This window comes from Suricata suricatta, chromosome 13 (assembly GCF_006229205.1).
Source record: "Suricata suricatta isolate VVHF042 chromosome 13, meerkat_22Aug2017_6uvM2_HiC, whole genome shotgun sequence".
NCBI lineage: Eukaryota > Metazoa > Chordata > Mammalia > Carnivora > Herpestidae > Suricata > Suricata suricatta.
In genome coordinates, this window is record NC_043712.1 from 6,614,816 (window position 1) to 6,627,452 (window position 12,637).

At 53.9% G+C, this 12,637-nt stretch overlaps 1 protein-coding gene across 6 annotated transcripts in view; it reads right to left on the reverse strand.

Annotated features, from left to right (window-relative positions):
* The window catches only part of SPTAN1 (spectrin alpha, non-erythrocytic 1), a 48,307-nt gene that overhangs the window by 17,322 nt on the left and 18,348 nt on the right, over positions 1–12,637 (reverse strand). For 2 of the 6 annotated variants that reach the window (XM_029920377.1, XM_029920373.1), the window contains exons 22-36: positions 11,551–11,610; positions 10,254–10,452; positions 8,651–8,755; positions 8,244–8,267; positions 7,690–7,725; positions 5,764–5,811; positions 4,924–5,015; positions 4,510–4,654; positions 4,221–4,402; positions 2,260–2,359; positions 1,912–2,109; positions 1,672–1,818; positions 877–980; positions 632–794; positions 278–292 (exon numbers count right to left, since the gene is read on the reverse strand). In XM_029920377.1, coding sequence (XP_029776237.1) covers positions 278–292; positions 632–794; positions 877–980; positions 1,672–1,818; positions 1,912–2,109; positions 2,260–2,359; positions 4,221–4,402; positions 4,510–4,654; positions 4,924–5,015; positions 5,764–5,811; positions 7,690–7,725; positions 8,244–8,267; positions 8,651–8,755; positions 10,254–10,452; positions 11,551–11,610 — 1,618 coding nt within the window. The remainder of the gene's footprint in view (positions 1–277; positions 293–631; positions 795–876; positions 981–1,671; positions 1,819–1,911; positions 2,110–2,259; positions 2,360–4,220; positions 4,403–4,509; positions 4,655–4,923; positions 5,016–5,763; positions 5,812–7,689; positions 7,726–8,243; positions 8,268–8,650; positions 8,756–10,253; positions 10,453–11,550; positions 11,611–12,637) is intronic. The other 4 variants (XM_029920378.1, XM_029920375.1, XM_029920374.1 and 1 more) reach the window with 3 other exon arrangements.

Below are 12,637 nucleotides of genomic sequence, written 5' to 3' on the forward strand. Positions count from 1 at the left end.
AGCAGTTACCTACTGCCCCCAAATCAAACATCGCACAGAACTTGCCTCAGGGACACATGGGGAGAGGGGAGGGGGCGCGGGGCGGCAGGCTCATTAGGACAGAGAAAGCCACTTCCCACAGGGACACCTGATGGAGTGCGACGGATCATTAGAAATGAGAAGCACGGGTGAGGAGACACGAGCTGACTGCGGGTGGGTGGCTACGAGGGTCTATGCAGGAGGACACAGACACTGGGGTGCGTTTAACTAAAACTCTTTTAAAAAATTAAAAACTTACCAGCAGCTTGGAAAGCTACAAAAACAGATTAAAACAACAAGAGTTCAGTACGGAGGGGAAAGCACATCTCAGCCCTCAAACAGCACCTCGCTTTGCTGCCACACTCCCCCTGGGAGGGCCTGGCACTCGGGGCAGACAGGGAACTGCACGGACTTTTCAGAGCAGACCCGGCTTCCGCGGGGACAGAGGAGGAAAGCCCTGTCTCGTGTCTGACCAGCTGGTGACCCTGGTCCACTGCGTCAGCTTTGCAGAGGAAGTGTCACCGGCTCCAACTGAGACACGAGGGACAGCCTGCTCCTCGGGACGCCTTCCCGGACAGAGCCCGGCCAGCACACCGCCCCGGGCCCCGCGCACCTGGATGTTGGTGGGGTCCTTGTACGACTCGTCGCTCGCCGTCTGCAGTTTCTCGCTGATCCAGGCCTCGATCTCGTCCACGTCCCGGCTGAACTGCTGCAGCGTCTGCGACTCGCCAAGCTTCGATCTCTTCTCGATCATCTGGGCTTTTAGGCGTCGCCACCTGAAGTGAAACGGAGCCCGGAGGTGAACGTCTCTCAGAACAAGACGGGCCGGGAGGCCGGTCCACACCGCACAACACTCACCTGTCCAGCACCTCGTTGCGCCGGCTGGAGATGTCGCCCTTGGCATAGTGGCCGGCAGCGATGAGCTGGTCAGCAAAGGACTGGAGGGCGGCGATCTTCTCTTCCTGGCAGCAAACAAAGGCGGGAGGTCAAGGTGGGTGGGCCGGCTGGCCGGGCCCGGCCCGCAGGTCTTGCAAAGAGAATGGTTATTCTTGGGTGACTGGGAACCAGCTGGTGGCAGGATCGGAATACACTGACACTTTAGAAGGAGAGTAAAAGGCCAGAGGAAAGCTTGATTTCGACCACTACGAGAGTAGAGTTTAACTCAAGAAGTCTCCAGGTCACACTGGGGACAGGAGCTACGACACCAGGGAGTGTCACACACAGAATCAAGCTAGTGCAACAAGGGCGTCAGATTTCAACACGATGATATGTAAATCAAAGAGGTTCCTGTATTCTTGAGGTGCATCTGTTCACGCATTCTCTCTCCTTACCCACAAGCTTTTCTCTGCCTTAATAATAAGTTTTTTCTCTGTGGCGTCCCTCAGAAGTACCGCAACCTGCATGCCTAAGCCTTAAGAACCATTCTCCCGGGACGGCACAGGTACCTGTTGCAGGTAAAAAAGGACCGTTCGCCCTTTATATGCTCAATACTCGGTATCAAGTATTTCAACGTAAGGCAGCGGCCCAAACTCTGACTTACCCAGGTCGGTGACTCGTTTTTATCCTAGTTATCACAGAAAGGAGAGTAAGCCAACACAGGGTGACGCCCGTCTGGAAAAATCCAGTTCAGACCTGAAGGGGCAAAGGCCTCACCTGGACGTTAATGGCTTTGTCGAAGTCCTCGTGTTTCTTGATCAGAGCCTCCACGCTGTCCAGGGAGTCTCCCTTGTCCTCCGTGTTCAGGAAGGCCTCGCGGGCGGCCATCCAGTTCTCCGCCTGCTCACAGTCCCGGTGAAACAGCTGCAGGAGGGGGGCAGGTAAGAAGACGGGGCCCGGGGCAGAGACACTCCGTCTGAGAGCCGGCGGCGAGCAGGGGACGGCCCGCACACGTACCTGCAGCTCGAGGCACTGGTCCAGCATCATCCTGCGCTGCGCCCAGGCCTTCTCCAGACCTGCGCGCTCCCGATCGAGAATGTCGAGCTTCTCCTTGACCTCGGGGCTGGCGTAGTGCCCATGGGCCAACAGCTGCTGCCCAAACTGCTCAAATGCCTGGAAGGTGCCAGCCCTGGCATCAATTTCCGTTCGGTGCTCCTGCCAAGAGGAGGGAAGGGGTTAGATGACGGACTCGAGAGGCCCATTGTCATGGCCATCACCAACTCACGGCAAAGGGCGGTGTGGGCGGCAGAGGCAAGGTCCGCGGGGCCACCTCCCGTCTGCTGCTTGGCCGGCACGCCCACCTACCTGGTGTCGCTCCAGCAAGGCTTCGGCTCCGGTGACATCCTTGGCGAGCTCGTCCGAGGACACCAAGCCTCGTATGCCATTGATCCAAGACATGAGGTCCCTGGCAAGCAGACCCACCGAGAAATAGCTATTACATTACCTGGCAAGTAGGCTTCCTGCCCAGGAAAAAAGAGCTATACCATCCTGGTCTCAGAACGTCATTCAGGGTTAACTATTTAACCTACTGAATGATTGTTCATGGTTGACTAATCATCTACTAACTAGTCAATCTCCTGAAAGGTTAACTGGTTGATTTACGTCTCTGGGGAAAGTATTTCAAAGCCTCTTGTTCATCTTCCTGAGATGTTAAAAAAAAAAACTGAAAAAGAAACAACAAATCAAACATTTCTCAGAGGACAATGAACCAAGTTTGTAAGTCAGATCTTGGGTTTCTCACGGGAACCGGTTCTGACACAGACAACAGTCATGGAGAAGTTTCCCACAGCTTCAGATCCAGTCACTTTCCTGCAAGCCCACAGCCATCCTAGGCCTACGCACTTGCTGAACCCAGCTTCTCACTGATGTCTGCACACGAGGGCACAACAATCAACGTGTAAAGTCACGGGTCCTATGCGTCCTTCGATAAGATACACCCACAAGAGGCAAATGCACAGAGACGGAAGGACGACTCGACGAGGAAAGGGGAGGGGGCAGCCACTCCTCGTGGGGTTCTGGGTATTCTTCTGGGGCAGTGCAAAGTTTCCGAACTACAGAGAGGCGGTCGCTGGATAATGCTGCGAACACACTGACTACGAATGCACTGTACACCTAACTATATGGGGGCGCCTGAGTGGCTCAGGTCAGGATCTCACGGTTCATGGGTTCAAGTCCTGCATCGGGCTCGCTGCTGTCAGCTCAGAGCCCGGAACCTGCTTTGGATCATCTGTACCCACCCCCCATCAAGTGCATGCTCTCTCTCCCCTCCTCAAAAATAAACATTAAAAAAAAGTAACTATGTTATGTGACCTTTACCTCAAAAAAAAAGAGAACAAAAATAAAACACACACACAAAAACACCTAGCTGGGACCTCCCACTAGAGACCTGCTGGCCCACTCCTATCCCTACAGAGGAAATGCCTAAACAAAACACACAAGCACACATGTGTGCAAGGCTGTGGTCAGCACAAAAGCACACCACAAACAAGTGCATGTCCTGAATGGGTGCCAATTAAGGACCAAGTCAGAAATCACCCACCCGTGGAGCACTACGTAGCCTTAAAAAAGACTGAGTTCCAGGTCCCAGGACATTCTACTGTGACAAGTGGCTTGGACTCCCCAAAACCGTCAGTGTCCTGAAGGGCAGTGCAGGGGGATGCCACTCTGGGCGAAGGGGACCACTATTGCTGCAACAGTAATTCTCCACTGGATCCGGACAAAATAAACCCTGCCTACTGAAGGCACATTCGAGACCACGTGGGGAAGAAACGAAGCGAACTGGATGCAACACTGCCGGCCCAATGAGATACTCGGGTGTTTGGTGAGTAGGAAACCTGTTTGCGGGAGACACACGTCCAAGTACTTAGAGGTAAAGGGCCATGAATCTGCAACCGACTTTCAGGGAGGCCAGCAAGGCAGAAGTAGGTGTTGAGAGGTTAAGCCCATGTCACGAGCACTGCACTGGTGACTACGGGTGACGGATGTCACCCATGTTCACCGCTTGATTCTATTTTTCTACAGCCTTGAATCTTCTCCGAATAAAACGAGTGGAAGACACTAAGGTACAACTCCAGCATGTGAAAGACTTGACTAAGGAAGAAAGACAAGAGCGTCTGGCGGGAAACGGAGGGAAGATGGCGCGCATACGTGCGCATCCTAGACAGGGAAGTGGACGTTTATTTTCGACTTGCTGGCGTCTGGTAGTTTGAGGGCTTCCCATCGGCCACAGAATGCTTTCCGAACGCGCATGCTTCTCCGCTCCTTACCGGAAGTCACTGAGGAAGCGCTGCAGGTCATGGGAGTCGCCCAGCTTGGCCTTGCGCTGGTCCGCGCGCTTTCCCAGGCTGCTCCACGCCTGGTCCAGCTCGGTGCACTTTTCCTTCAGGTCCTCGGCCGACTCGGGGTGGGACTGGATCAGGCGCTCGGCTGTCTCCCCGAGGGAGTTGACCTACGGGAGCAGGGCAGCAGGGCAGCGAGTGAGGACCCATACTGCCCAGTGGCGGCAGCCACGCTCAGCCTGGGGCCAGGACTTCAGAGGGCGCTGCCACCATTCACCTTGTCACCAAGAGCTGCCAGATCCCTCTCAAAGCCCTCGTGCTTGCGCTGCAGGGCCTGGACGCTGGCCAGGTCATGGCCGTAATTGTCTGTGTTAAGAGCCTGATTCTTCTCTTCAATCCACTCTTTGGTTTCGTCGGCATCTCTGAGGGGAGACACACAGGCGGGTAAGGACCGCTGAGCACGGCCGCCCTGAGCACAGGACGAGATAAGAACCGATCAGGCTGTGCCTGTGCACCGGTCGGCAGCTGCCACGAAGAAAGCAGATCACACGTTCATTCGCTCACTGTTTACCGAGCATTCTACCCCATGACCCATGTCCCAGACGCCAGAGCCCAGATGTCAACCAGATCCAAATCTGCGAGTTTAGGGATGGCCAAGGTCAATGTGCCCCCAGCCCTGTGCCGCCCTTACCTGTGGAACCGCTGCACCTCGTGGGCGCTGCCCAGCAGCTGGCTGCGCTCCTCGGCCAGCTGCTGCAGGGACCGCCACCGCTCGTTCAGCTCCTGCAGGAGGACACGGTCAGCTCGGCCACCCCCTTGACTGCAGGCCCGCGCCAGGCTTGCATGCGGGGCAGACAACCAAGCGCCGGGCCCGGCATGAGAGGAAAGGCTGCGCCCAGACCACCTCCCACCTCCGACCTTCCCCGCTGAGACGTCCGCAGAAGCAGACGCTAGGGTGCAGCCGGGAAGGGAAGGGCTTCGCCCAATGTCAGCCGCGTCTGATGGTGAGAATGCTCCGGAAGCACCTGGCCTGGACACCCCTCCGAAGCTGCGGGAGACGCGGTCGTTCACCCTCCCTCGAGTCCCCTGGCCTGGCGCCTGCCACGGAGCGATTGCTTCGTGAGCAATGGCCGTGGGCATAAATCCCAGAGCCTACTATCCCCGGGCACCAAGGCCACGGGGGCAGGAGCACGCAGGGCCCGCTGCTGGAAGACACCCAACACCGTGGGGACTGGAAAGCGGCCAAACCTCTCCTGTGAGGAGGCCAGGGAGGTAGTCCCTGCCTTCCGGACCCTACACTTCGTGCAGCTCCTGGCCCCGCTACCGCTGCAGGGAAGGCCAACTTTCCTGCTAAAACCTGGCGAGTGCCTGACCGGGAGAACTGACCATGCAGCCCTGCTGCCTGAGGAGAGCAGACATTTGCCCAGGACACACTTGGTCCCAGGAGAGTGACTAGTGCAACAGCCGTAGTCAGGAGAAGGAAAACAGCGAAGGGAAATGGAAGCCGAGGGGGCTGGTCGTGGTCTCTTACCTTGATGGAATTAAAGGTGGCCACGGTGTGAACCATCAGGCGAGCAGACTATGGAGGGGAGGAAGCAGAAGAGCAACACTAATCAAGTGTCCACCAATTAAGAGACAATTTTGAGAAGTGCGTGCCATTAGGTCCCAATTCTCCACCAAAATGATCTTAAAGGGTCACTGTCAAAATTCTGAGCAGCCAGTGGAAGGGCATGAAGCACCCAAGTGCACCATGTGATTAATCTCACTCGCTGAAGAGTCAGGACAGAGTGATGACGACCACCATTAAACCAGTGGGCTGGTGGGGAGCAGGGCGCAGGCAGGGTCCCTCGGCAGAGCCTGGGACTCAGGACTGTGAGTTCGAGCCCCACATTGGAAGTAGAGATTACTCAAAAATAAAATCTTAAAAAGAAAACAAAACAAAACGCCAGCTGGCTGGACAGAGAAAAAGAGCTCAAAGACTAAGTATCTGTGTCTGCTTTCCGTTCAGAACAGTCCAGAAAACACCCAATTTAACAAACGCTGGCAGCTGAGACTAAACACACCAAGAATTTCGTATCTCTTCTTGGCTATTGGGCTGCTGTTCGTTTCAACAGTGTCCCCTCGCACCAAAGGGCAACAACCTTACCAAATTGAAACAGAACAAAACGAAACACTGAATTAACTTTCTTCTCACCAAGGTAGGAATCAGATGCCCCTTGGAATCTGAGCCCACCTACTTTAGTCTGAAAGAAACCCATTACGACGCCTGCAGTCTGCAAGTACATGGGGAAGAGGACAGGCCAGACTGGTCGGAAAGCAGGCTCGTCAGGTTCTCGGGAACACCCACGTGACGCTGCCAACCAGTGTGGGCGTGTGCGGGGTTCAGAACACACCTTTGTCTCCAATCCTTTTCGGAAATGGAAGGATTTTGTTTTGTTTTGTTTTAGGTGGCCCTGGTGTTTATAAAGGCATCCGAGACATACTTCTGCAAAAAATACTGTGACCAGAAAAAACTCTGCCAAGAGGTCAGACAGGTAAGGCTGTTGCCTCTTCACATCACCAATGATCATACATTTGCTAAAGAGGAACAATCACGGTTGAGAAAAGGAGAGCAAGCTGAATCAAGGGGAAAAGGCCTGCTTCCTGCAACGTGGAGCGTTTGCAATGAGCAGAATGATCAGGGCCGGGAGGCATGAGGAGGCCAGAAGCAGGAGACCCTAGTCAAGCGCCCTCCCTGCGTGTCAGGAACAATGGTGTGTACGTCTGTGGTGTGTACGTCTTTTTGTTCATCCTTTTACAACTCTCTGTGGCACCTGGTATCTTCCAAGAAGCATTCCACAGACCACCGGGGAAAGTGGCGAGGCAGAGGTAATGTCTTTGTTCCTGCTCTGGCCTTCGGGACTGCAATCCTGTGGGCAGGGCCACCTCTACAAAGTCTATTCTGGCAACGATGTGGGTCATTAATGTCATCATACTGAGCTTTTACATGGAACACCTTGCTCCCTCTAGGTTAAGGGTCACATTAAAAAAAATTTTTTTTAAATGTTTATTTTTGAGAGAGAAGAACACGCGTGTGAGGGGGGAGGGGCAGAGAGAGAGGAAGACAGTCTGAAGCAGGCCCCAGGATGTGCACAGCTCTGGCCTGTCAGCAAAGAGCCTGACGTGGGGCTCGAACTCATGAGCCACAAGATCATGACCTGAGCCGAAGTCAGAGGCTTAAATGCCTGAGCCACCCAGGTGCTCCAAGGATCACATTTTAAGACCCAACAGGGAAAAAAAAAAAAAAAAAAGGCCTAACAGAGTCAAAGAATATAATGCCAGGATAAAAAAGAAACTATTCCAAACAGGTTCAGAAATGATCAAAGACACCCTAACTACTCAGACCCACTGGAAAAACACATAAAGTATCTCGGTTCCTGAAAACCTTAAGAAATGATCATTTGCAAAGAGTTCTCACCTTCCATGGGGACGCGGTCTTAGAATCTGTTTCGTCCTATTTGGAGGAGGAAGCAGAGTTAGACAGGCATACAGGCAGCAGGAAACGATGTGTCCGCCCTGTGCCGCCTGAGGCGGGGGTCCCCGAGCCACTGGCCAGGCCGGCGCCCCTCTGGGAACTTATTGTGGCTCGAAGCACACCACAAGGCCGCTTACGGGAAGCGAAGCCAGCAGAGAAGAGAGGAAAATTCTAGGTGTTTACGGAGTGGACGGAAATGAAGAGAATGAGGGAATTTAATAAGAAATCCGCCAACATTTCTCTGTGTCCTACTCACAGGAGTCCCTGAAGAAAAATTACAAACCAACCCGAACAATTGTTGTGGAAAACGTTTTAGAAAACTGAGGAGAGAAATCATTTTTCTCTCTTTTGGAGAATGGAAAGAAAAACTGATGTCCGCTATTCCCTTCCCACAGAGGTTTACACACAAAAGGCACCTCTGAGGTGCTATGAGGCTCAGGGACCATATTCTTCCTGGGATCTGGTCCCCAACACAATCACGGTCCGCACAGACTCACCCTGGGCATCATGCCGTACACCTCCTAAAGGAGAGAAGGAAAGGACGGTCACTGCCACGCCTGGACGCGGGGAGAGAATTAGAAAAAACCCCAGAAAATGGCCAGAGAAACTTAAGAGTCTAACAGACCAAGTGTTGGTACGTAAAACCTTTTCCTTAGGAAATGGGGGACTTTACCGTAAGGGATACGTAAGCAGTAAACGACCTTCCCTACGTTAAATGGGCGTGTGGAGAAGACTGGAGCTACTTTTCCCCACTGTACGAAGGCAAACAAGTTGGTTCAGGGGGACAGAGGGGACCGGGCCCACCCTGGCCCCACCTCTGTGCTGCGGACCACTGCGGGCCACGCTAGCAAGGATCCAGCTCCCTGCTGGTAATGCGGCCCCCGTGCTGCACCCGGACACTCGCCTGCTGCTGTGCCGCCTGCACCTCCTCTGCCATCAGACCCTCCGACTCCAGGTCTTCGGCCACCTTGTTAATGTCCTTCAGCCGTGACTCATTGGCCTTCAGGTCCTTTAAAGCCAAAGCACAATAACTAAGACTCGGCAAGTAATTCACAAGAGTAGGCAGGCGAAACATGTTCATAAGCTATGGTTTGAACCTACAAACTTCTGGTCAAGCAGTATCCTATGAGCTAGTTTTTCTATTACCTGGGCAGTCACCCAAATCAGGAAGTCCTGACTGTCACTATCACGGAAACAAGAAGAAAACAGGGCGCTGGGGACGGTCGGTCTCAAATCTGCTAAATTAACTATAGGTCATAAACCATTATTCTGTCTGAATGGAAACCTACTTTTGCTTTTTTAAGTCTATTTATTTATGTTGAGACAAACAGAGTACAAGTGGGGGAGGGACAGAGAGCGAAGTGGGGGAGAGACGGAATCCCAAGCAGGCTCTGTGCTGATGAGCCCCTAGGCAGGATTCGAACCCACGAAACCATGAGATCCTGGCCTGAGCCGAAAGCAACCGATGGATGCTTAACCGACTAAGCCACCCCGGTGAGCCCTGCTTTCACCTTTCTTTGGAGGAAAGACTGTGTTTTTATTTATTTATTTTTTTAAAGTTACTTATTTGGGAGAGAATGTGTGCATGCAAGCAAGCAGGGGAGAGGCAGAGGGAGAGAGAATGAGAATCCCAAGCAGGCTCCATGCTGTCAGTGCAGAGTCCAACTCAGGGCTCAGATCTCATGAGGCATGAGATCCTGATCTAAGCCGAAATCAAGAATTGGACCCTTGGGGCACCTGGGTGGCTCAGTCCCTTGAGCATCTGGCTTCAGCTCAGGCCATGATCTCCCATCCATGGGTTCAAGCCCCATGTCGGGCTCTGTGCTGACAGCTCAGAACCTGGAGCCCGCTTCAGAGTCTGGGTCTCCCTCTCTCTCTGCGCCTCCCCTGCTCACTCTATGTCTCTCAAACACATTTAAAAACATTAAAAAATTTTTTAATGTGATGAAATTCTAATGCCAGCCCCTGTGGGAAAAAAAGCCCCTCACCCACCTGATCTGGTTCTACAACTCTGAAACTGAGGAATGGATGCATAAGATGCCGTTTGCGCACAACAATGGAATTCTATTGTGCCCTAGAAAGCCCTGGAGTCCGGAGACGCACTACAGAAAGGAACCTGGAGAAACATTATGCTCAGTGGGAGCCGTCAGACGGCAAAGTCATGTAACGTATGGGTCGGCAGCATCCTTCTGAAGTTGAGAGGTGACCGTGGCACAGCACCACAACGTGCTACGCTTCGGAACTATACGCTTTAAAACGGTCAACTGTATGTTATTTGAATTTCACCCCAATTAAAAAAGTACTTCTACGTGTTTTGGTATTTTACATCCCAAAAAACTCTTAAAACCAGGAGAGAAAACTGCCTGTGTTCTGCAGAGACCGCTAAGGTTTCGCGTCATTCAGAGAGGGCCGCACCCAGCCCACTCGGTCCAGGAATCTGCAGCCACAGATGCAGAGAACCAAGTCTCCGAAACGACTTCTCGGCGCAGCTGCCAGACCTCCCTCACCTTCTGGAAGTCGTCGAACTTCTTCTGCAGCACTTCCACCTGCTCCAGGTCGGCGCCCACCTCCTCGCTGGTCAGAGCCGCCTCCTTCTCGTTGATCCACTGCTGCAGCTCATTGGCCTCGCGGAACAGCATGAAGCGCTTGCAGCTCTTCTCCAGCATGCCTTTGCGCTTCTCGCCCAGCTCCAGCAGAGACTGGTACCTGCGGTCATCGGGGAGGGTGACAAGAGGGGGCAAGGCAAGCTGGTTAGCGTCCTCCGGAGGCTGACCAGAGGGCACGTCACCGGGCGTCGCTGAGATGAGGGTCCGAGGCCATGGGTTTGTAATGACAAGGTGCCCAGGTGACAAGGCGTCACAACACGGATGAGGATGAAGGCCCCGAGGCCCCGCGCCACGGCCTCGGGGATGAGTGCACACCATGCCATTCACACTGCGGCAGCTCGGACAGCCTGGCACACTCATCCCCGGGCCAACGTCACGACCACAGATGACTGGAGCCCGGCGTCTAGACGGTAACACAGGGGTCATGCGAGCGGAGAATCGAGAGGAGTGTGCCGGCACCGCGTCGGAGGGCCCCCCACTCTGAATCTGCGCAGCCCCAGGCAGCGGGGGAGGGCGCACCGAACTTCAGAACAGCCTCACACGGGATGTTAGCCACTCCGAACAGGAGGCAATTTCTAGATCAGTATCTCTATTTCTTACAAAGTTTTGGCAACTTCAGAAGGAAAATTCGGTTGAGTACAGAGTATCTGTACCACACGGACAGGTGGAAGATTCCTTGAGAATCGAAGAATGCTCAAACTCTTGCGAGCTAGAACACGAAAGGCTGAACTGCTTACCACCTTCGGAGACGTGCAAATGACAAACTTAGTAAAACTAAGTTAAAGCTTAAAGAAAAGCTACCATCACCATCAAAGCTAAGCTGCTCACGGTGAAAGAAAAAAGCACCGAGCTACCAAGAACGAGAGCACTTTAAAGGGAGGAATTCCGTGCCCTTCCTACGAGGGAGCACTCCGCCACCGGCCTTCGGGCTCGCTGCTGACAGCCGCTGCTCCGCCCCCGAAGCCAGCAGTGGGGGACCGACACCACTCTGAGCACACGGCCGTGCACGGAGGTGACCCGGGGAGGCGAGTGGCCACTGACGGGCACGTCGCCACCGAAACCTCTCCCCCTCGAGTGAAGCTGCTGCAAGGCCACGTGGTCCCCCCCACCTCGTCTTTCTGGGTGAACGAGTGCCTCGGAGAGAAGCGGCAGAGGGGGAATGGGCACGGGCACTCGGCAAGGCCGCCCGCCTACTCACAGTTCCTGCACCTGCTTCATACGCAGAGACACACTGCCGGCCTCCTTAGTTACGCGCGTCCTGCACAGGGGGCACAGCAAAAGCATGCACGAATTAGTGGGATTAATCCAGGGGAAAGGAGCGCGGCAGCTCCGACTGGCGCCAGATGCGGGGTGCTTAAAGTAGGGGCAACGGAGGCGTCCATCTAAAGCTCTCAGAAGCAAGCCAGGCCACGAAGGACATCAGCAGAGAAAAAGCCGGCAGAGTCAATTAGAGGGGTTAGTTCGTTTTCCCAAAAAGCCTGCCGGGTTTACAGCAGACAACTTCCCTGTCCTGGCAGCACCGGCAATGTCACAGAGCAAGGCCGGGGAAACAGCACCAGCGCGAGAAAGACCCGGACGGAGGGCTTCAGAGCCTCCTCCTGTCACGTATCAGTCCGGCTGCTTTGCTCCCACCGTTATGATCCAGGCCCAGACTGTCCTCCTGTCTCCACAGTAACAGAAAAGGTCCGAAAGTGGACAAATAACTGATCTTTTCAGGGATCGCCAGGGTCACAAAACTTCTATTGTTCTAAACTCAAGTGAGAACATATCTTCTGGATATTTTCAAGTGTCCAAAACGTTGAGGTCATTAGCTGAGCAAGACGTGCCCTATAGGAGGGACACAGGTCAATATGGGGGCTTAGCTAGAAGACAGGGGACAGCGGAGAAGGACATTTCATAAAAGATAACCTCCATGTCAGAGCACAAAGCGTGGGAGAGCACTGCTCCCTCAATAGCCTTTGAAAAGGGGCAGAGCTGTAGGGGTGCGGAACCTCCGAAAACCAATTCCAGAGCCTCTCCCAGACCAGAGGACAAAGGTTACGCTGTTTAGGGAAAGAATCTTACAAAAGCCAGGAAAGAAACAAAACAAAACAAAGGAAAATAAAGGTATCAGTCAAGATTTTAGGCCCAAACAGGACATGGAGGTTACAAGTGACCCGGGCAAAGTGGGCAAAGGGTGGCCCGAGTGCACGCGGGCACCACGATGGTCACTCCAGAGCCTCTGGACACCACCTAAAGCTCGGCCTGTGTGGGGTGTGAAGGAAGCCCCGGGTGACACCGGGACC